This window comes from Rattus rattus, chromosome 13 (genome assembly GCF_011064425.1).
Source record: "Rattus rattus isolate New Zealand chromosome 13, Rrattus_CSIRO_v1, whole genome shotgun sequence".
Taxonomy (NCBI): domain Eukaryota; kingdom Metazoa; phylum Chordata; class Mammalia; order Rodentia; family Muridae; genus Rattus; species Rattus rattus.
Window position 1 is genome coordinate 72,845,465 of NC_046166.1, and position 24,355 is coordinate 72,869,819.

A 24,355-nucleotide genomic window follows, 5' to 3' on the forward strand; every position below is an offset into this window, starting at 1 on the left:
TCCGCGGCGGAAGCCTGAGGCCAGTTAGTAGGGCGCGAGGCGGGAGCACAAACCCCGCACCCGCCTTCTCTGTGGCGGGCTTCCCGCCCTGGGTGGCATCGCCCCCGCCTGCATCCACAACGAGCCCCTGATTAATGAGCCCGGCCCGGCCCCCGCCGAGCCCCGGCCGGGCCTCGGAGGGGGAGGGGGAGGGGACGGCGGGAAACGCAGCCCGGTGTCGTCCCGCCCCCCCCGCGCCTCACGCTCATTGGCCGGGCTCGGTGTCCGTCGGGGAACGCAGCGCCAATGCGGGGCGGCGGGGCGGAGCGTCCGCGCGAGTGTGCCTGCGTAACGCAGAGTCACGTGTTGTTTTGCTCTTAGTTCAGTCACTCGGTGCGCGATGTGTTACTCACTGTGCGGCGGGGACCGCGACAAACCCAGGTCGTCGTTGGTGGCAGCAGCAGCAGCGGCAGCGGCGGCAGCGGCCCCAGTGGCGGCGTGGGCCCCGAGTGTCCGGACGCAGACCGGTGTCGCGCAGTGCAGAACGGTGGCAGCAGGCCGGCCGCGCGCGTTCTAAGCTCGGCCCCGCGGCTCGGGGACCCCGACTCTCGGCCCAGCCAGTCCCCGGGCGCCGCCCGAGAGCCTGGGAGGCAGCGGCCGCGGACAGTCGAAGCGGGGGGCGGCCATCGCCCACGCCGAGCATCCTTCCGAGCGGCGGAGGGCCCTGCGCCACCGAGCGGCGCGCGCCTTCTAGCCCACCGCCTGGGCCCGGGGGACGCGCGCGCGTGGCCGGGCGGCCGGGCGACGGGTGGCGGGGAGCCGCCCCCGCCCGCGCCCCTCGGCCCTCGCCATCCCCTGTTTGCCCAGCCGGGCGGAGAGAGCTGAACCGGTGGTGATGGCTAGCGCTACCCTGCCTGGGCCCCCCGCGTCGGCGGGCGGGGACGGCCCGAACCTCAATAACAACAACAACAACAACAACCACAGCGTGCGCAAGTGCGGCTACCTGCGCAAGCAGAAGCACGGCCACAAGCGCTTCTTCGTGCTGCGCGGCCCCGGCACGGGCGGCGACGAGGCAGCGGCGGCTGGGGGGTCGCCGCCGCAGCCTCCGCGGCTGGAGTACTATGAGAGCGAGAAGAAGTGGAAGAGCAAGGCGGGCGCGCCGAAGCGAGTGATCGCGCTCGACTGCTGTCTGAACATCAACAAGCGCGCGGACGCCAAGCACAAGTACCTGATCGCCCTCTACACCAAGGACGAGTACTTCGCCGTAGCGGCGGAGAACGAGCAGGAGCAGGAGGGCTGGTACCGCGCACTCACCGACTTGGTCAGCGAAGGCCGCTCTGGCGATGGGGGCTCCGGCACCACGGGCGGCTCTTGCAGCGCCTCTCTCCCGGGGGCCCTGGGCGGCTCGGCGGGCGCCGCTGGCTGCGATGACAACTACGGGCTCGTGACGCCCGCCACGGCAGTCTACCGCGAGGTGTGGCAGGTGAACCTGAAGCCTAAGGGACTGGGCCAGAGCAAGAACCTGACCGGTGTATACCGCCTATGCCTGTCTGCGCGCACCATCGGCTTCGTGAAGCTCAATTGCGAACAGCCGTCGGTGACGCTGCAGCTTATGAACATTCGCCGCTGCGGCCACTCGGACAGCTTCTTCTTCATCGAGGTTGGCCGTTCGGCCGTCACCGGTCCCGGCGAGCTGTGGATGCAAGCCGATGACTCGGTGGTGGCGCAGAACATCCATGAGACCATCCTGGAGGCCATGAAGGCACTCAAGGAGCTCTTCGAGTTCCGGCCTCGCAGCAAGAGTCAGTCGTCTGGGTCGTCTGCCACGCACCCCATCAGCGTACCGGGCGCGCGCCGCCACCACCACCTAGTCAACCTACCCCCTAGCCAGACCGGCCTGGTGCGCCGCTCTCGCACTGACAGCCTGGCGGCCACCCCGCCAGCAGCCAAGTGCACTTCGTGCCGGGTTCGTACAGCCAGCGAGGGTGACGGCGGCGCGGCAGGCGGAGCCGGGACGGCAGGAGGCAGGCCGATGTCGGTGGCAGGGAGCCCCCTGAGTCCGGGGCCGGTGCGCGCGCCCCTTAGCCGCTCGCACACCCTGAGCGCCGGCTGCGGAGGCCGCCCGAGCAAAGTGGCTCTGGCGCCGGCAGGGGGAGCCCTACAACACAGCCGCTCCATGTCCATGCCCGTGGCGCACTCGCCGCCTGCAGCCACCAGCCCAGGCAGCCTGTCCTCCAGCAGTGGGCATGGCTCAGGCTCCTACCCGCTGCCTCCTGGTTCCCACCCGCACCTGCCTCATCCGCTCCATCATCCCCAATGCCAACGTCCGTCCAGCGGTAGTGCCTCCGCCTCGGGCTCCCCCAGCGACCCGGGTTTCATGTCCCTTGACGAGTATGGCTCCAGCCCTGGTGACCTGAGAGCCTTCAGTAGCCACAGGAGCAACACACCTGAGTCCATCGCGGAGACCCCGCCAGCCAGGGACGGCAGTGGGGGCGAGCTCTATGGGTATATGAGCATGGATAGGCCCCTGAGCCACTGTGGCCGCCCTTACCGTAGGGTCTCTGGGGATGGGGCCCAGGATCTGGACAGAGGACTGAGGAAGAGGACTTACTCCCTAACCACACCTGCCCGGCAGCGGCAGGTTCCTCAGCCTTCCTCTGCCTCTCTAGACGAATACACTCTCATGCGGGCCACCTTCTCTGGCAGTTCAGGTCGCCTCTGCCCATCCCTCCCAGCGTCCTCTCCCAAAGTGGCCTACAACCCTTACCCAGAGGACTATGGAGACATTGAGATTGGTTCTCACAAGAGTTCCAGCAGTAACCTGGGGGCAGATGATGGCTACATGCCCATGACCCCTGGGGCAGCCCTCAGGAGTGGTGGCCCCAATAGCTGCAAGAGCGATGACTACATGCCCATGAGCCCCACCAGCGTGTCTGCCCCTAAGCAGATCCTGCAACCACGTTCGGCAGCGGCCTTGCCCCCCTCTGGAGCAGCCGTGCCAGCACCCCCTTCAGGGGCGGGCAGGACTTTCCCAGTGAACGGAGGCGGCTACAAAGCCAGCTCCCCAGCGGAGAGCTCCCCAGAAGATAGCGGGTACATGCGAATGTGGTGTGGCTCCAAGCTGTCCATGGAGAACCCAGACCCTAAGCTGCTCCCCAATGGGGACTACCTCAACATGTCCCCCAGCGAGGCAGGCACCGCAGGGACCCCACCTGACTTCTTCTCAGCAGCTTTGCGTCCAGGCGGTGAGGGCCTCAAAGGCGTCCCTGGCCACTGCTACAGCTCTCTGCCCCGCTCTTACAAGGCTCCCTGTACTTGCGGTGCTGGAGACAACGACCAGTACGTGCTCATGAGCTCCCCTGTGGGCCGGATTTTGGAAGAGGAGAGACTGGAGCCCCAGGCCACCCCAGGGGCTGGCACATTTGGGGCAGCTGGGGGTAGCCATACCCAGCCTCATCACTCAGCAGTGCCTTCCTCCACGAGACCAAGTGGCATCGGTGGCCGACCTGAGGGCTTCCTGGGCCAGCGCTGTCGGGCAGTGCGGCCCACACGCCTTTCGCTAGAGGGACTGCAGACCCTTCCCAGCATGCAAGAGTACCCTCTACCCACCGAGCCCAAGAGCCCTGGCGAGTACATCAACATTGACTTTGGTGAAGGGGGTACCCGTCTGTCTCCGCCTGCTCCCCCACTACTGGCGTCAGCGGCCTCCTCCTCTTCACTGCTCTCAGCCAGCAGTCCTGCTTCATCCCTGGGTTCAGGTACCCCAGGCACCAGCAGTGACAGCCGGCAGCGCTCTCCGCTCTCTGACTATATGAACCTGGACTTCAGTTCTCCCAAGTCCCCTAAGCCTAGCACCCGCAGTGGGGACACAGTGGGCTGCATCGATGGCCTTCTCTCTCCAGAAGCCTCATCCCCATACCCACCGCTGCCCCCGCGTCCTTCCGCTTCCCCTTCCTCCTTACAGCAGCCTCTGCCACCTGCCCCAGGAGACCTATACCGCCTGCCTCCAGCAACAGCTGCCACATCCCAGGGTCCCACTGCCGGCTCCTCAACGTCCTCTGAGCCTGGGGATAATGGTGACTATACCGAGATGGCCTTTGGTGTGGCTGCTACCCCGCCACAACCTATTGCCGCACCCCCGAAGCCAGAAGGTGCCCGAGTGACCAGTCCCACATCGGGCTTGAAGCGGCTAAGTCTCATGGATCAGGTATCTGGGGTAGAGGCCTTCCTTCAAGTCAGCCAGCCCCCTGATCCCCACCGGGGCGCTAAGGTCATCCGTGCAGACCCGCAGGGGGGACGTCGTCGCCACAGTTCAGAGACCTTCTCCTCTACCACCACTGTCACCCCAGTGTCCCCATCCTTTGCTCACAATTCCAAGCGCCACAATTCGGCCTCCGTGGAAAACGTGTCTCTCAGGAAAAGCAGTGAAGGCAACAGCATCCTGGGAGGAAGTGATGAGCCGCCCACATCCCCAGGACAGGCACAGCCCTCGGCAGCTGTGCCCCCAGCGCCACAGGCTAGGCCATGGAACCCCGGTCAGCCTGGAGCTTTGATTGGCTGTCCTGGAGGCAGCAGTTCTCCCATGCGCAGAGAGACCTCCGTGGGTTTCCAGAACGGCCTCAACTACATCGCCATCGACGTGAGAGGTGAGCAGGGGTCCTTGGCGCAGTCTCAGCCTCAGCATCCACAGCCAGGAGACAAGAACTCCTGGGGCCGGACCCGTAGCCTTGGGGGGCTCCTCGGTACCGTCGGAGGCTCTGGCACCAGCGGAGTGTGTGGGGGTCCAGGCACTGGAGCCTTACCCTCTGCCAGCAACTACGCAAGCATCGACTTCTTGTCCCATCACTTGAAAGAAGCCACCGTGGTGAAAGGTGAGGTCCTTCGACCTTGAGGATGGGAGGATGGGAGGGTGGAGAATTGGGTGGCTTTGGATGCTACTCCTTCTAGTGCTTCCTTGGTTTAATTGCCAACGTGCTGGCTGGGCCTCCTCCCTCTTGGCTACTGTGTCATTGTTGTCTTTCTCCAAAGAGCTTGGCAGGAACGTTGACTTGGCTTTTGAGTAGAATTGATGCCTTCCCCCGTGGGTGGGAGACTTTGACCTTGTTTTAGGTCCAGCCATCTCTTGCCTGGGTTCCTGCGGTCCTGCCATAACCTTCTGCCTCAGTGTAGGTTCTACAGAGTGGAAAGTTGTTTCAGATCTTTACAGTTGAAGGTGCAAAAGGCACCGACTACTGGTTCTGTGTGAATGGCTGGTCCCCAGGTCATTGCTGCTCAGATACAAGGCTCACTTAAACACACCCAAGAGCCCCTCGAAGTGAGCACAAGTCTCATGTAGACTGTGACAAACCTGTCCATCAGAGGCACTGTAGTTCTCACAGGGGAAATGGTGGTAGTATGGCTTGGCTTACATACCTTGATGACAGACAACGGTTCTCACCTGTGCATAACTGGGAGTTTCTGGAGGATTTCCTACCTGTGGGTACTAGACAAGTAAACCTGGGGTTTCTGGTGCTGCAGGACCAGGACCTGGAGAAATGGCATGGTTAATAAGTCCCCGGGTAGTGCTGGAGTTGTTGATGTGGATATGCCAGGTAGCAGAGCCAGCCCTGGGAGGTTTGAGAACTCCAGAGCCTTTGGAAGGTCCTCCCAGGTGGAGTAAAGTTGGGGGTTGGCATAGGGACAGGATGGCTCCACTTCCCAGAGCACCCCAGGCACTAATATTCAGCGGCGACTCAGGATCAGAGATTGGAAGAGCGTGTGAAAGATGAATGTTCGGGTCTTTTTCAGGGACTGAGGGTCTGGAGGGTGTGCAGCGCTGTCCCCCGCCCCTTATCAAGTATCCATGAACATAGAGATGGGGTTGCTGTGCAGCTGGCAAAGCTTTCTCAGAAGTGCTTGGGGGTGTGTAGGGGGGCAAGGGAGCTGGGGTGCTTAGTTCTGTTCTTCTTGTCTGTGTTTCCACATGGGGAACATGGGGTTGCTAGCAGGATAGACGGCATGCCACAGTGGAGTCAGTGGTGTGGTCTGGAAGCAAGGTCGTGGTCTCAAAGGGACCTGTATACCTTTGGTTGTTAAAGTAAGCAGGCCAGCTGAATGCTATCCACATCAAGACTGTGTTCTAGTATATTTGGGGCCATTAACTTCTTGGATCCAGGCTTACAGCTTCGAACAAATCCCGGGAAATCGTAGGGTAATGGATGAAAAGCTAATTCTTATTATAATTAAAAGTGGAGCCGAGGAAGAGGAGTGTCTAGGAATTACCTAGTACAGCACTTCAGCAGCTAATTAAATCAACAGGAAGTTGACAGAATGTCTCTTCCGTGGTGAATCTCTCAGCTAAAGGTCACTTCGTCAAGGTCTTATTAAACAGTACAAATTTCTGGTGCTAGGGGGTTGAGGATGGCTGAGCCACAGGCCATATAAACACAACTGCGTGTGACTGAATAGGGGAATTCTGCCTGTCTGCCTCACCCCCATACTTATTTAGCAACTTCCATGTCCCTGGCCGAGGAGGGGAGTAAACATGGAGAGTTGAGGCTGGGTGGGTGGTCTCCTACTTTGGGAATGCAGTCTGAAGTCCATGCTTTGAAGTTTTGAGGCTGTGGTATAGTCACTGCATTCAGAAAAGGGATTCCCTGGCAGACCAGAAAGAATGCTGACCTGCGGGAGTAAGTTTGTTTAGACACCTGGCTCATCTAGTCCTGCTTAAGGTTTCCCACAAGGATAAAATTCCCACCAGTCTTGGAGATTTGCACGTGTGAAATCTAAATGGCTCTCCATACAAGCAGACAAGGGAGCATTTTTGGTTAGTTATTCTGAATTCTGTGGGTATCATGTTAAAAAACACTCCTTCCTGAAAGGGGGGTACTTTAAAGGGAAAACAGATAACTAAAAATTCATCTGCTGTGCCAAAAGCCACATGTTCAAGGGGAGGCGGACAAGCCAAATTAGATTTCTAGCAAATTGATTTGAGCAGAGAGCAGCCTCAGAGTGGGGGGAGTGCACATGCGATCTCAGCGTGCTGAGCTGGGTCCTTGATGTCTGATGAGCCACAAAGGGCCACCGGGAATCCGAGGGGATGGACAGCTCTCTGTGAATAGCTCACGTGCAGGTGGACCTTGGTGGTGTGCACAGATTAAAAGTTCTCCGCGGAGCGGTGTGATTTACAGAAGCCTGAGTTTGAATGCAGAAATGTAGAATGTCCTCTCTGTTCGCCTAGGCTTCCATCCCAAGCTGCTCACTCATTCTCCTCGGGCAGACCTCATTGGTTACACAGGCAGGAAGTAACTGAACTCAATCTGGCTAGTGTGTAGTACTTAAGCTATATAGACACAATGTCCCGGCAGTGTCCTGTAGTCCACTGCAGTTGAATTGGAAAGGGTGGGGAGGGGTGTCTTAAACTCAGCTGATTAAGAAATAGTAAACACCGGGTATGTGTGCGTGTAAAGAAAGTCTGGTTAATCCACTAGAATGGGAACTGAGTGTTAATTGGGTTAACTATACTTTAAAACTACTTCTGGTAAGACTGCACATTATTCTCAATGGATTGATATGGTTCTCCCTCAGAGAGGGATTTTAGAAACCCACGGGGGTTTCTAAAGTGTAAGAGGCCGATTGGATAGCTAAGTACTGTGGAAAACACCTACATTTTCTCTTTGATCAAAAGTCTATCCACATGTCCAGCTTCTGCAAGACTGGCAAGTGTGTGAGGTGTTTGCAAAGGAGCAGGGGAAGGGAGCTGATTCAGTCTGGGAGGTTCTGCCTTGGGAAGTGCTTCATCCCCGAGCCAGGGCAGCAGCTTTGCCAGCCTCTTATCTCCCAGTGGGTACCACCTGGGCATGGTGCTGTGCAGGGTGGCTCCCTGCTCCTCAGGAAGAAGCAGGCGAGGTGGAGGTGTTGAGGAAAGAAAGTACTCAGGCTTTGGTGAATGAAAGTCACGTGGCCAGTTCTGCTTCCTCTATTGAAAGAAAAGCCTTTAGTGAAGTTGTTCTGGAGAAGAAAGGAGGGTGGGGCCAGGAAGCCGGGGTTCTGGTTGCTAATCTCCAGAGAGCCACATTACCATGCCGTCTGCCTAGCAGTTAGTCCCTGTCCTTACCCTGCTGGGTCACAAGGAGAGGAAAAGAGAGGTGTCCTAAGCCCTTACAGGCGGAGTGCTAAGAAAACAGCAGCTCCATGCTGTCAGGAATGTGGGCAGTGAAGGTGCTTCTGAAAATAAGCACTCTTAAATGAAAAATTAGTAAGTAAAACCCAAAGGTGCAGTTCGGGGAGACTGGAGAACTCACCTTCCTGCCCCATTGTTGGCTGTTGCTCCTTTCTCCAAGGACCACACCTCCTTTCTCTAAGAATTCAGCCAGGTGGGTAGCTCAGCCTTAGAGCTATGGCAGGAGAGCAAAACAAAACAAGAAAAGATTCACACCAGAATTAAAAAAAAAAAAAAAAAAAAAAAGTAACAATGTAGAGATTCAAATTACATAGTAGCAGAACAATTAAGAAAAACAGACCTGTCTGCCCTGGCTTCAAAGCACACTTTACATTCCCCTCTGTGATGTCTTCAGGTATTAAGAGCTGTTGACAAGGTGAGGATGTATAATTAGAATATACATTTTAGAAAACTGACTCTTACTGTTGGAAGCTCTAATCTAGCAGCCAAGCCCTTAAACTTCCGATGTTTAATTAGCCAGCATTCTGTTCAGCAGGGATTCAGCTCTGTTTGTTGAGTTTACTGGGGGGGGGGTCACTCCTGAAGTTTTGATTTCTGTCTGTAGGTTAGGAAAGTACAGGATTCTTGTTCTTCACTCCTCCCCACCAAAGAGCAATTTTAATAGCAGCACCTGTGCATAAAGGCGTTCTGTTAGACTCCTACTAACAGCTTTTCTTTGGAAGCATATTCTAAGAGCTAGGTAACTTTGCTATCAGATTTGGCAAGCAGGCCAGCTTTTTGTTTTGGGAGGGGGGGGTCTTGGATAGTACAGAATTGAATGTTCTCTGTTCACCTTGGAAACAAGGGAAAATGTAACTTTATTCTTGTGCCCACATTGCCAAGTAGGTTGAGGGCCATTATGACTCAGAGGGGAAAGGAACCCCAGTTGTGGTAGGGATGGACACTGTGCAAGTCTCTCTAGACCAGCATAGAGTGTATGGTTTAACACAAGATGTGCCGAGCATTTTAATGTTGCCATTAAATTAAATGTGTACATTTTCTGCATCTCCACAGCGAATGGCTACAAAGGTTGTGTACCTTATCTAGCTATGGGTTTTTGTGGCAGCAGTGTTTCCCAGATATAAACAGAGGACTCTGTATTCATTTTAGTGTTTTGAATGCATCAGTCATGACTACAGGGGGAGGAGGTAGTTGAGGTGGATAGCAAAAGGGAGGGAAGGTGTTTCTGGAGGGAGATGCTGACATCAGTGGCTGCCACTGGTCTCTGAGTGTCTTTTGGTGGTAGTTTCCTAGGCTCATACCGAGGGTAGGTGCCCTGAAGTAACACATGCAGAAGAAAGTTGGACTAGACAGGGAAGCAGGCTGTACACAGGAGCTGCTTGTTAGGTGCAGAATGTGCTAGACACTTCTGAGCTTGGCAGTCTTACTTCTTAATTTAATTCATTGTGTTAAAATGCTGAAATAGAGTTTGGTTTAAAATGTACAGGCGGTGTGTGGATGATGAAGCAGTTCATTTAATAATTGGAATTTCTTTTCCTGTTAAACTAGAAAAAAAAAATACTGTTTTACCCATAGTTATTTGTCCAAAAGACGTGCTAAAAAGGAGCGGGCAAATTATTTAAGCCCTATTCCACTTTCTTGCGTGTGGCATTTATGCATTGATATTTGCAAAAATATTTCTTACTTCTAGTGCTTTTACTGAAATCGGGTCAAACACTTGGACCCATGATATATCTTAAGGATAAGTCATCACATGAACTCTTTAAGTACCAAGCCTTTTAATATTTATTTGAAAAAGTATCAGGTTTTCCAGAAAGACATGTTCAGAACTGATATTTGTGTGTATTTCCCATACTGTCTTTTTATTACTTCCTAATTGAGGCTAAATCCTAACATATTTTCTGAACACATTCAATCTTTATATAATAGTCACTTCAAAAAATATTAGTCCTCTACTCTTTTAATCTACAGAGATTTAGTGCAGGTTCTTAGTGATTTGCCATGATATTCAAGCTTTATTTTGTTTTCTTCAATGCATAAATGTAAGCTCTATAGTTCATCCTAGGCTAAGGTTTTCATTATCTCTTCAAAAGCCATTATGTTGACATTAGGGGTGACTCTGCTCTTTTTGCATGGTCACAGTGCAGTGTTTAATATTTATTACTATAACACGCTTTCTCTCCTCACTCTGTGGACTTCACTTGGGCCATCTTCAGGGACCAAAGTATATTAGTGTGTTACCAACAACCCAGAAGCAAGCTGAACACAAAATAATGCTCAAAGAATCCTACCCATGGTGCGTTATGGAAATGAAACATATTCTAAGCAAAGCTGAAAGGAAATGTCCCAGGGCAGAAGTGGACAGAATTCAAAGATGTTGCTATGTAGTGCTTCCTTTCTCCACGTATAGTGTCATGTGGCACTTACACATCTTGTGATGTCTGCAGATTCAGCTTTTATAGGTATGAGTGTTTTGCCTGTGTTTTATGTGTGTACACCAGCCATATTTGTGCCTGTTGACCACAGAGGCCAGAAGAAATTGTCAGAGCCCGTGGAACTGGATTTCCAAAGGTCTCCAAAGAGCACAGGAGATGATACTTGATATAAAATTTTGCCTCCACATACATTAAGCCCCTTCAGCTCAGCTCAGTGTGGGAACAGGACTGAGTGAGGGTAGAATCACTAAGTGCCTTCGAGGACACAGAGCTGGGAACCGCTGATGCCGCCTCAACAATGCGCTTGCAGGCTGGTCGGGTTTAATTTGGGCAGAGTAGTTATTAAATACCATCAGGAGAGCATTGGAGAAGGTGGCCCGGAGGCTGGCACACCTTGAGTGATCATCTGAGCAATGTGCCTGTTTCCTGGGGGTCGCTCTCTCCACTGGAACAACTGAATGGGTGCAACAGCCGCCTCCCACCCCCACCCTCCGCTGTTGTGGTGTGTAGGGAACTGCTTGGGTGTAGACAAAGGATGTGTTTGAAGTAGAAAAGCAAAGTGCCCACTGAAAGGATCGCTCACACAAGAATCAGAGGAGAGTGGGGAATGTTGTAAGGAAGACATTTTTCCTAGAATAGTTCATCGTGACGGCTGAGGCTACCTGGCAGTGCTGAAGCCTCCATTCTTTGAGAACAGAGCCAGCCCTGCTGACCTGTGACGCAGGCTGGGTTAAGGTTCTTACCTCCTGTGTTTTTGTCCTATGCATGGAATATCACATACCCTTCGCAACCCATTAGCAGCTTCCAAAGAAATGTGTCATTAACTCAGTTGATGATGAATAGATCAGGAAACTCACCAATTTACAGTCAGCCTCAGGACCGGTTCATGTCAGTCAGCTGTTGCAGGGTGGTTATCTTCCCAGGACCCAGTATCCCACAGTGTCTTATTGTCTTATTGTCCTTAAAAACATTGTGAGCAAGGTTATTTAGCTGGATTTTCGCATGATGACAAATGGGTTTCATTCAAGTTGAACTGGCCACGAGCTGCCTCTTTTGGAGGTAGTGTGATTATAAAAGTATACTTAGGCAGACACACCAAGAGTTCATTAGATGCTCATGGTTAAAAACCATAGCCTGCCATCATGAACAAGTGCCCACAGCAGGCTGATGGAGAGAAAGACTTCCAGTCAAACCAAACCAAGGCAGCTTCTCCGGGTTCAGGAGAGAGCTGGGTTCAAAGTTCGCCATCTTGCCATCGTGGAACTGTTGAGCACTGTCTAGAAATGGAATATTCCGGAATGGAAGAGTGAACTCTGAGTGCCCTAACAGACCACTCCTGACCATGGTGTCTGTCACTGAAGAAGCAAATGGAGGCCATGTCCTCAAAGCATTGAGAGGGAGAATAGATAGATGCTTCTTGGAGCCACAGGTCCATCTTGGGGCACTGACTCGTGCATTGGATTTAGAGAGAGGAAGGATTTGGATGGGCGAGGGCGCTGTGTAATTGAGCGGCCCCTGGTGAGGCGTGGTTCCCTTCATTGTCACCTCAGTTCTGGGTCTTCAGGGTGGTCCACAGTGCTTCTTGCTTGAGGGGACAGCTGGCTTCTGCAGGATGGGCCTGCCCTAGTGTTCAGAGGTGATTGTCTTCTTGGAGGTGGGGTTGGGGGTGGGGGCTGCCTCGGGAGGCTCTGCTGTTCCTGGAATCAAAAGTGACTGAGTCTAGAACGGCAACTTATCTCTGTGCCTTCAGCTTTGGAGGAGGATGAGATAGATTAGGCAGAATCAAGTGGCCTCTGAGACACACACACACACTCACACACACACACACACACACACACACACACACATACATACACACACATATACACACACAGACACACACACACACACACACTCACACACACACACACACACACACACACATACACACACACACACACACACACACACACACACACACACACACACACACATACACACACACACACACACACACACACACAGACACACACACACAGACACACACAGACACACACACACATACACACACAGACACACACACACATATACACACACAGACACACACACACACTCACACACAGCACACACACACACACGTACACACACACACACACACACACACACACACACACAGACACACACACATACACACACACACACAACACACACACAACACACATACACACACATACACACACACACAGACACACACACACACACACACATACACACACACACACACATCTACACACACACACACAGACACACATATACACACACACACACACACACAGACACACACACACACACACAGACACACACACACACACACACACACACACACACACACTCGGGGGCAGGAGGGGGGCTAATATATCGGACTTTTGCCCTCTTTTTAGTTACTTTGTGGGCTTGTATGAGAAGGCAATGTTTTTTCACCAGAGTACCACTAGATGTATTTAATTAAAAAGTTAGTTGTAAAACCTAGGGACCCCACGTTCTGGTGTGCTGCGAAGGACCTCTTGCTATCACATGGAAGTCCTTTCTAAGTATGGTGTGTGTGGATTCCCCGAGCAAGGCGTGTGCCTCCCTGCGATTGAGTACATTCCAGGAAGCCACTTGTCACTGCTGTGACCCTGCTGTCCTATGCCTTCCTAGTTGTGAGAGAAGCAGGGGAGCCTCTTCCCTCCTTCCCCTGGAGTTGCTTCTGCCCTACCTTACGCCATGTTCAGGATCTCAGCTCCCCCTGGCAGATGGGGATGGGGCAGTGGATGAAAGGTCTTAGAAATAGACTGAGATGACTCCACTAAAATATAAAACCTTGCAAATGATGGTTTGGAGACTGGGAACATTAAGCAGGATCTGCCATGGCGTGGATTAGAGATCCCAGCTGAGACGCTGGTTTTTGTGTGACAGGGGGAGAAATGGTCTAAGTAGGACTATGTGGTACTGAGCAGGTATGGCGGACTCCTAGGCCTCGGTCCTTAGAAACACCTGGAAAGGAGGATATAATGGCCACTTCGGATGCTGCTCCAGGTGTGGAGATCTGGCTTCTTGGGAAAGTGCCTTCCCATGAGTGCAGGGATGAGGCCGAGGATGGCCAGTGTGAGTGCACAGAAGCTTGGAAATCTTCTGGTCTGTCAGTGTGCAGAACACACATGACACATGTCTCCAGCCAACAGCATGCATGGCTTTAAAAGCTCGCTGGTGTCTGGAGCCAGTTCAGCCTCCGTCTGCTAAATCACATTTTAACAAGTTACCACAGAGGAAATGCCTTAGAGAACTGTCCATCCTGACAAGCTAGGAGTGAGATTCACCCTTCCATGTCTCACCTCCACAGTTCTTACTCCTTCCGGAAGTCAAAGCATAGCTTGCTGCTTTCCAAGGGAAATTGAGGCGAAGTTATCTCCCAGCATTCATGTAGACCACGACTCACATGCGTAAACATGAACAATTCTTCATAGCCAGATAGTCTCCTAAGATGGGGTTCTGAGGACACTCCCTTGAAAGAGAGTGCCTTGGCCACTGCCTCTATCTCTCTTCCAGCCTTTCATAGTTTATTGTCCTCTGACCATGAGATGGGGACCCTTTCTCTGCAGACCTTCCTCCTGAGTGGACATGCCCAGTTGCTGCTGGGTGTCCTCCCATGCCCCTCCCAGCTGCTGCAGAGGGCTTGGGAGAAGACAGAATTTCACAGGATGTCTGCTGGCCTCCTGATTGCCCTACAGGTCTCTGGCTTCTGGGCCTGAATGACAAGAGCAGGTGACATGTCCTTGCTTTGGGTCTAGCTATCCAAGGGGATTGGGAGGACTGGGAAGGTTGCTTTGTCTTACTGTCCTCAGCCTAGCCTTTCATCCTCTATCACAAGCCTTGGTCCTTGCCCCTACCCAGGAGCCCTGGGCCTGAGTGCTCTAGTGTGGGTGGCTAGTAGAGGCCCTGCTTGAACTGAAGTAGTCTTTCTGGACATGTAGTACATATGGACTCGAGTGCTTTAGTCACCTGTAAGGTGCGCCTGTACTGCCCAAGTCCGTGTGGATCATGTGTATTTGGCTCAACTAGGCGCTGGAGCAGGCAGGGCAGCCCCTGTGGTGGCTGAATGCTGTGCCACATTGTGGTATACTGTATGCTTTGGCTTGGTTCTGTCCTGCCCTTGTTTGAGTGGAGCGGGGGCTTATGCGGGCTTCTGGCTTTCAGTGGTCTCGAGTAACCTCCAACTCGAATTCCCCTTCTTTGGCAGTACCTTCTCAGATTTCAGCTGGGTGGGTTCTCTTTTCGCTAGGACTTGTTTACCTGTGGTTTTGCTTGCCTCCTAGTGGTCCCTCTGCTGCTAGAAATCATAGGTGTTAGCATTGTTGTTCCTGATGCACCTTAGGAGGGGAAGAGGCAGTGACAGCAGGTACCTTATATCCTACTGCTGTGACTCCCCAAACAGCCCGAGGAGCCTTCCTCAGCAGCTCAGGTGAGCAGGTCTGGAGAAGTCTTTGTAGTTCAAAACATGGCGTGTGGCTGCCTGCCTGCATGACTGAATATACTCAGAAAGGTGAAGGAGTCCGACCACAGAGTGTGAGTCATGCCCCAAGCATGTGCTTTTGATGTAAAAATCAATATTCATGTATGTTTTGTTTATAGACATTATGGTTTCTATACAGAAACTCCTTTGATGGTTTTACTGTGATACTTCTGGGGGTGTGGATGAGGTGGGGAGAGATCCCTGCCTTCGGGAGTGGGTGGAATTGACCTAGCTGAGAAACCACCTAGTGGATGGTGGCCATGGTCCTGTGTCTGACTGACGGTATTGAGTCATCACACCTTCCACACATGCATCTCACTGAAGCATGGAAAGCTGTGTGGGTTTCAGGGTGCAGGAATGGTTGCAGAGAATGACTTCTATGCCCCCCAGGGAGTGGCAGTGTGAGAGGTGGCTCATGGGTGCAAGCTGGGGCAGAGGCCCTGCCTGCTGAGCTCTCCATTTTAAGTTCCTTGTTGCTATGACGAAACATCTGATAAAAGCAAATCAGTAGGGTTTATTTTGACTCCCAAGTTTGAGAGTACAGTCCATCAATGGGAAGGCATAGCAGCAGATGCTGAGACAGAAGGTAACATTGTATCCTCAAAAAGGAAACAAAGAGGTGAACAGTGTGCCTCAGCTTCCATCATGGTGGGAAGGCATAGCAGCAGGAGCTGAGCTAGAAGGTAACAATGTATCCTCAAAAAGGAAACAGAAATAGGTGAACAGTGTGGCTCAGCTCAACTTCTCCTGTGTTTTACTCAGTCCAAGACTAGCCTACAGGATGGTGTCACCCACAGAAGGCTGATGGGTCTTCCCAGCTCTGTTAACCAGAGGTCTATCCTCTGGGTGATTGAATATAGATCTTAGCAAGTTGATACTCAGTATTAGCCATCGCAGCTCCCAAGCAGATTGAAGGGAAACACGTGAATCTGCTCAGGATATTTATTCTATGCTCCCATAATTGGACAAGAAAAAATAGAAGTTTTTATAACTAAAGTTGTAGGCATTTTTATAGTGAACATAAAACATAGTTCTTTACACCAGTGTATAAGTCATCATACAAAAAATGTGCTCAACCCGAGTAAAGAATGGGGCTTCTTAGAGGATACGTGTAATTTTAATGCTAGTTCTTGTACCAACTATACCCATCAGGGTAGAAGGGAAGCCCTTGAAGTCACATTTTCAAATGACCCAAGAAAGATTTGGGCTGATTACGAATTGCAGGTGTGGTGCATATCAGTTTCTCTTTGAGAAGCTGAGTATCAGCAAAGCTTGCATTTAGTAGTGATCAGATGGATTCTGAGCTGTGCTGTGCATTAAGAAGCCAGAGGATCATTCTAAAGAGTGCTGGCTTCACAGTGAGTCTTATGACTCGCGGGGTCTGTAAGAGGATAGCGTGGCCTTTAGCAGACAGTATTGCATTTCTGAAGTGCGTAAGCTTGCAGATAATTTCCAGGGGTATCAGTTAGTCTCAGGTGCAACACGCAGGTGGAAAACGTGTGGTGCTATTCTGACAAACCTGCTCCCATCTTCTCCTGGGCTCCTTGTTAAATGTCGGTGGGCTCATCTGCCTTGAAGGGTTGGCAGACTGGTTCTGTGAAAGATTGGACAGTGAAGGTTCCTGCTTGGTTACCATAGCTACCCAACTGTGCTTGAGGTGGAAACAGCTGTGCTATGAGAGTGACAGTGGCTGTGGCCCGGTAAAACTTTACTCGCAGAGAGATGGCTGGCCTCTGCTGTACACTACCATCTGTGAAATGGAAGTATTCTCCTCCCTGAGTATCAGACCACCTTCAGATTTCCGTTCCCATTTGGAGGTTGTTTCTCTTTTCTGCTCCAAGAAGTGACACAAAAGCTGTAAGGTTTGGTTTTGTTATAGTTAGTTGAACTTAGGCTGACTAAGGATCATTGCCCTGAGTGCAGGGGACATGAAGGCCATGAAGGCCATGGTCATGTGCGGTCTAGCAGGCAGGCTGGTTTCCCAAGGCATTATAAACATCACCTAGTCTCCCTCATTAAAAAGGATCAGATACGAGTGTGGTGTTTAATGTCCTTTGAAGGGAGTTCTATAAAAAGCCAGTGGAAAAGTTTGCATGATCTCATACATAGAATATTTAAAAAAAAAAAAACCAGCAACAACTACAACAAACCCTCAGGTTAAATGTACAGAGAGCTAAATAATACTGGTTGTCAATGTTTCTGGGTGAGGTGTGGGGAGGGAGGAAAGAGAGGGAACAGACACAAAGAAACTAGCACTTAGGGACAGATGGCTCTGTGGAAGTCTGCAAGGTGTGACAAATATTAGGGATTTTTGTTATGTTAAAAACGAGTAACCTTCATCTGCTCTTGCTACCAAAATGCAAGTAGAGAAGGTGACAGGAGGGAACTGGTTAATCCACTCTGGGTAACCTTTCTACTATGTAAATGTGGCCCTCAAATATGCACAGCACAAAACAAAACAACACAGAACAAATGGTGGGAACCAGAAGAGGAGACTGGTCTTCAGCTGACTGGTCTGATTCCCTTGCTTCCACTGGGTCCCTAAACATCTCTGCTGGAAGCCAGAGGGAGCCTCGCATTAGACAACTATAGGATGGAGCTGCCCCACCCCCACACAACCCCCTGGAAAGACCCTCTTCCTTCTGACTTTTTCCTCTGGTTTTAACCTGGGCTTAGAATGTCCTGGTTTGAGAGAAAGGGTCCCCTAGGATGTAGAAGGCTCTGTAGAATGGGGGTTGGGCTAGAGGGTGATCCCACCCTGCTGAATCTGCACCCGCAGGCAGCCGGGCGTCCCTGTAAGGGAGAAACTAGTTCGATGCCCACACTGGGAAACAGCCATTGGGATATTGGCTTCTAAAAGCCGGGAGGTTGAGCTGGCAAGTTCCCATGGGGGAAGCTTTGGGTGTGTAGACGAAGTTTGAAGTGAGGTGCTTGCTTCACAGGCTGGGAGGCCTCTGAGCACAGTGGCCGGCGATGAGGAGGCTGCCTTCTTTGAAGGCTTGAGCAGGAGCAAAGGGCAAACGCCTCTTACTCCCTCCAGCCCTGAGAAAGCTACATTGTGTCTTCTACCCGCCTGGGATTCATTGTGTCATTAGCATGTTACAACTCGAAGGTAGGGAGTTTGTTTAATAGTAAGCATTCAAAACTTAAGATTCAAAAGGATCTTAATTGTCAGTGGAAGTGTGAGGGCCGTAAAAGGAAGTCAGACTCTCAAGCAGGTTGTCACAGGGAGCTTAATCATCTGTGTTTTCCTTTTGAATTATGTTTTTCCCCCAATTTAGATGAAAGGTTAAGTAACCGTTTTTCTTAGAATCTCTGGGTTTGTTATCACACCCAACCTTACATTTTTTTTTCAAATGCTTTTAGCAAAGTAAGAAGATATTAAATTATCAGGCATATTTTTCTAGGAATTTCTCTTCCAACTGTAAAGCCTGCTTTTCCAACTAGTTCTTTTTTTCTTTTTTTAAACTAAACTGGGCATTGAGATGGGCTTGAAGGATGTGGGGACTTGCCAAAGGGTTCATTTCTTTCTTAATTTGATTTGTTACTAGAGATACAAAATATGTGGCCTCTGGTTTCCTTTTGTCATGCAAATCAACAGTACTAGTAATTCAGAGCCCTGAATATGTTATGGAGTCCACACCTGCTCTTCTCTGCACTGCACGGAGCGTCCTGGACTCCGAATGAGTGGGTCTACGTTGGGCTCTTTGTGGGAGAGAAGCCTTGCAGAAGTCTAGAGACAGAACCTGGGCTTCCCGGGGTGGAGCTGCCATAACCCAAGTGTATGCTTGGGATTCTGCCCATGCACAAACCTAGGGTCTCATGAGACATCCCAGCAGAAGGGAAGGTATTAGTTGGCCTGGCTCAGATGCCCCTGGGTATGTCTGTCTGATTTCTTGTTAATAGGCTCTGGCTTTGGTGCTCAACCTTCTGCAGCGTAGTGGTATGGCACAGTCCTGCTGCTGGTCCTGTGTACTCTGAAGATCTTCTCTCTGGCTTGCAGGGATGTGTCTTCTGTCTCTCCCTCCTTCCCCTGTCCCCTCGTCCTTCTCTGGGGTCTGAGCAGAACTTTCAGAGGTGGAAACACAGGCTCATAGGTGAAACTTTCTGCTCTTTAACGTGTGAGGGAAAAAGTGATCCTCGGGGACTTAGGAGTCCTGGCCTGAGACCGGACCCCACTTGGTGTATGGGCGACACACCCATCAGTGGCTGCTGAGCAAGGGATCGAAGGAGTTTCTCAAACTTATTGATTTGTTGTCACGGCTCTGGCACTTGCTGTGCTGGAGGATCACTCTGCTCTTAGGGAGTTGGGTGTAGAACTGCGGGGAAATGTCAAATCGCATGTCTCAGGTCTCAACATGAGTTACCACCAGATGCAGGACAAGCATTGGTGGGCCTGTCCTGTGTGCAGGGCAGGATCCTTCCCGAGTCATTCTACCACTGTGACTGGACAGACAGACAGCTCAGGGTTCCCCTTCTTAAGGCTCATGCAGAGCAGAGTGGCCATAAATTAATCATCCCTGTGTTGCCTCTAGTGGATTTGACATAGGTAATGAATAAATAAATGTGTACTGGCATCTCATCCTTAGGAACTATAAATATTTAAGGTTGAGCATGTCAGATTAGTAGTGTTAGAAAATATTTTCCTTCCTTGTATTCAACGTGAACCAGCCCAATGACAGCCTTGAAAGTAAACAGAAAGGCATAGAGCACACACGTCCTAGTTCACAGGCACAGGGCTTGCGTATCCTAGTCTGCATCCAGGTCAGTTCTTAGCCCCATCTCCTTCCTCGATGGACAGGGAAGGGCAGGGACTCTGGTGGGAGCAGAGGCCTATTCTTTGGCATTTACCCCAACCCCCACCCCATCCTCAGACCTGGGCCTGCCTTCAAAATGTGGCCCTCAGGCAAATATTCTGGCTATGGTAGGCCAGGACTCTGGCTAACATGCTCAACATGACTTTGCCACCTGCTCACATTGAAGAAAGGTGTTTTGTACATTGGTATAAAGAGAGCTGACCAAGCTCAGATTCCTCTCAGGCCCAGATCCAGGACCTTGAGTTGGCCCACGCACATCTTTCCCCATCATTGAACTGCTGGAGGGCATGAAGGGGCCGGTCCTACAGATCTAAAACTGCAGAATCTCTGTGACCCCAGACAACAACAGAATTCCCCAGAGAAGCTCCAGCAAGGTTCCAATATCTACAGAGTAGCAGAAGTCAGAGACCTTGTACCAGACCAGTGACTCGTTGCAGTGAACATTTGAAAGCAAAGTGTGTACAAGAGGGTATATACTGTGGGACACACTGTGATACACTACAGCTTTGACGATGAGAGTTTTTTCCTCTGTTGGGGGGATCAGGTATAAAGGGAGAAGGAGATGAGTGGGATTGGGGTTATTATCGATGTGAAATTCACAAAGAACTGATAAAAAGGAAAAAAGAAAAGGATAGCCAGCTTCAGCCTTAGGCCTTCCTCGCAAAGAATATGAAAAAATAGAAGCTGCACCAGCAACTTTGTCCAGCCTGTGCTCTCCAGTACTGCTCCAGTTCTAAGTCTCCGTGCAGTTGGGCCCTTCTGTGGTGGGTCCACTGGGGCTTCCAGACTCTCCTTGATTCTGTTTCTGCAGCACCGTCTTCCCCAAGATCACTTTCTGTGTATATTTTTAGTTGTTCCCCCCCCCCAGGGAGAGTAGAGAGATTGAGGTTCAAGAGTCAAAGATCAGAATTCTGTTGGCTGTTAGAGGTGTGTCTAGCCTTATGATGACATTAGAGCTAAGAGATTTGATAGGTTTAAGGATCAGTGTGACCCTGTGGTAGTCCTCACAGGGAGTGACTTGTAAGATAAAAAGGAGGGGTCATCATGATGTGGCATTATGTGTGTGCGCGCACACACACACACACAGAGGGGGAGGGACTTTAAACATTATAAACAGAGAAACCCGGGGGCAGAGTCACGCCACTCCTCCACTGAAGGGAGAATCACGTGTAGATGATCACATGATCTCTTCCTGCCACTCGCTGCTCCTCAGGTGCAGCTTTTGGCACTGAGGGTGTCAGGCGCACTCAAGAGGTGCTGGGAGCTGTGTGGTAGCAGAAGTGTGGCTATAGGGACTTTTAAAGTTGGGAGGGGGGCAGTTATTTGAGACAGAGCCTCACCTTGTAGCCATGGCTGACCCGGAGCTCACTGGGCAGACCAAGCTGACCTCAACCCACAGAGGTCTGCCTTCCTCTGCCTCGTGAGTGCTGGGATAAAGGTGTGGACCACCACACCCAGCTAGGTTTGTGTATTTTTTAAGAGGGGTGGACTCCAGGCAGCCCTTCCCTGGAGGGGTCAGAGGTTACAGCGGTAGTGCGGCCTCCGGCCAATGGGGAGAGCTGTAGTTGTCATACATCCTCTCATGCTGGGGAGACAGGGTCTCCTCCAGCTGCATAGACGGTTGCTATGAAGGCAAGAACCCTCGCCTAAACCTCTGCGATTTCTTTTTTCTGGAGCGTTTGGCAAAGAGTGTGTGTGTGTGTGTGTGTGTGTGTATGTGAAGACTTTTTTCCCTCTGTGTGTGTACCCTGCCACCCCAACTCTAGGACGGCCATCTTGAGTTTGCATCTCCAAGTGCCTCATGTCAGAGGAAAGGCCCAAACCCTGATTGCAGGCCCATGGGTTAGGGGAGCTTCCCTGGTCACCGTGGCCCCTGCAGCATGGCTCACCAGTTTTCTGCTCTCCTTTTCAGAGTAAAGTGCTGCGGGCTCCTTCGCCACCTCGTCGAAGACTCTGAATCCATTCTGAGGAGATGCTTAGCATGTTTCCAACCGACGCTGCTCACTTTCCTTCCAACGGGAGCAATGCTACATTTTGAGACTTCTGTGAATTGTATTAGATAAGGAACCAAGAGGCAGGGCTTGCCTCTCCGCCGTCCCCACACGCCTGTCCTCATCGCCCGGTTTGCGTTGCATTTCATTTCCTCTGTAAACTAACGGGCTGATGGAGTACACTCCGGGAGATTGGACGTTTCCGGCCTCGTCAGCCTTCATAAGTCCTGGCCATTGCTGTCATTTCTCCTGTTACTTTGATTTTGGCAAAGCGGATTAATCCCTCAGCATGCAAGGAAATGCTATAATACACATGGAAGTGGTCAAATCTGGTATTTACTGGCTTACAGTCAAAACTACCACAGTCCTACCTCAGTTCAGGGTGAAGCCGGATTGTTCGGCAGGGTACAGGGCGGCTCTGCCCCAGGATCACATGCTGACCTCCGTCTCTCTGTTAAGTAGATGTGGACTCCAGTCCAGGTACCTGAAACGTTTACCTACGCACAGAGCCCGGTGTGGGACTGACAATTCTCCGTGAGATTGGACTCAAAGATGGATTAATCCTGATAATTCCTAAATGTGACTGGAGCAGCCTCCTTTTGGAGATCATCAGCCGTATTTGGGGGTCTGGGTGGGGAAGGGTGGATCTTTCTTTGTATCTTTTAACAGGCTTGTTGACTCCTCTCTGTAGATGTTCATGTAAGTACTTCAGATTGCAAAAGCCTTTTCTCCCCTCCACAAGCCTCCTGTCTCTGAATCTTAGCTCGCATTCCTCAAACCAAAAACTCAGCGTAGGCATGCTCACAGCTCAAGTTTGGCTTGGGTTTTTGTTTTTTGGTTTTTTTAATATATTATCTCTGACACAATGTTACTTCATTGGCCAACAAGGTTGCCCTGAACAGGAGGGGAGGCATTCCAGCCGTTGTACTATGAATGGCAAAAGAAGAAAACCATCTCTCTCCCCTACACTTGCTCCTCAACCGTTCTTGACAGAGACTGGTTCTGTTGTCAGTGTTTCTGGAAATGTCAGTGTTGTGGAATTGTTTCCTATGTCACCTAGAAGGGCTGAGCTTGCCGGCAGAACCGCCATGACCTTGCTGCTCCGTCACAGGGCTGGAGGCCCTGCCTCCCTGACCCCTAACTTCCCAGTGCCTGTCTCCATAGTCCTGTAGAGGCTACACTAACTCTTGGAAATGTGAGTTGCTGGCTTATTTTTTAATCGTTGTTTTGTTTTTATTTGGGAGAATATATATATATATAAATATATAGATATATATCACTATAGAGTAATGCATTGGTAAGGTAAGAAGGGGCTTTTAGAGGACGACCAAAAAAATTCCATGTCTTAAAAAAATATATTTAATGGCAATGCAGCTGTCTTCCTGCTCCCATTGCTGAGCTTGTAGAAGAAGGTTGTATTGCAAGACACAGTTGAATGTAAATTGACCCCCACCCCGCGAGAACTCTCAAGGTTTACCTTCCTGCAGTTACACATCCTAGCGGTCCACAGGCCACACAGCACTAGGGCGGAAGTCTGTTCGGGTGTGCGCTATACTTAGAGACGTTAAAGGGTCTCCTGAAACCTTACACAGTGTTGACGAGGAACCTGCACTGTGTTTGCTGTGTAACTGAATCCCCCAGGGACAGTAGGGCCGATCTGCTGACTGCAGCACACTGAGGCAGATGTGACACACCCTCCACGCTGGGAACGGTCACCACAGGACACAGATGGCACGTATCCCTGATGCAGCTGACATGAGCAAAAAAGAGAAATGGAGAATACACTAAACTCCCCCTCCCCCATCCTGTACATTTCAAGAAGAGCAGGCATATGCAATATTTACGTCCTTAATTTAGTTTACAGAATGGAACCAAAATGTGTAAGTGTTACGTTTGCCACACTTCATGCTGTATATTGGGTCTTTGTACATTTTGCTTGACTTAATCTTAAATTTAAACTATTTTTTGCTATATAAACTTTAACAGTTATTAAACAGTGTTTTCTTTGGGTACATGTTTCCTGGATATCAAGATGTTAAATATATTTCTCGCTATTGTGTTTCAAAAAGAGACTCACCCTCCCTGTTGTCTTCCGCTGTGCGTGCTGTATATAGGGGTCACGTGATGCCGCTGAAGACAAGAATAAACTGGAGTAGTTTAGTATGCTGTATTTAGTCTGTATTGACCGTGGATGCCCTCCTTAATAGCCATATGCAATAAAATAAAATACATTATTTATGAAATGAATGCAGATTGGAGGATATTTTTTCTGCATAGATAACCAGTTTAACTTAGAGCAGGTCTCGTCCTGGATGTCTAGCATTAACAAGCACTGTGGGTTTTTTGTTTGGTTGTTTGGTTGGTTGGTTTGGTTTTGGTTTTGGTTTTAAGACAGCGTTTCTCTCTACATAGCCTGGGTATCCTGGAACACACTCTGGAGA

At 50.9% G+C, this 24,355-nt stretch overlaps 1 protein-coding gene across 1 annotated transcript; it reads left to right on the forward strand.

The window, feature by feature from the left end:
* Positions 1–338: 338 nt before the first annotated feature.
* Positions 339–24,161, forward strand: Irs2 (insulin receptor substrate 2). Its single transcript, XM_032918470.1, has 2 exons — positions 339–4,850; positions 21,836–24,161. Exons 1-2 carry the CDS (start codon positions 875–877, stop codon positions 21,838–21,840), a joined length of 3,981 nt encoding a protein of 1,326 aa, XP_032774361.1. The 5' UTR covers positions 339–874; the 3' UTR covers positions 21,841–24,161.
* Positions 24,162–24,355: the final 194 nt, after the last annotated feature.

Bases quoted from the DNA above. Each gene is read 5' to 3' on its own strand.
- Irs2 (XM_032918470.1), top strand. From the start codon at position 875: ATGGCTAGCGCTACCCTGCCTGGGCCCCCCGCGTCGGCGGGCGGGGAC.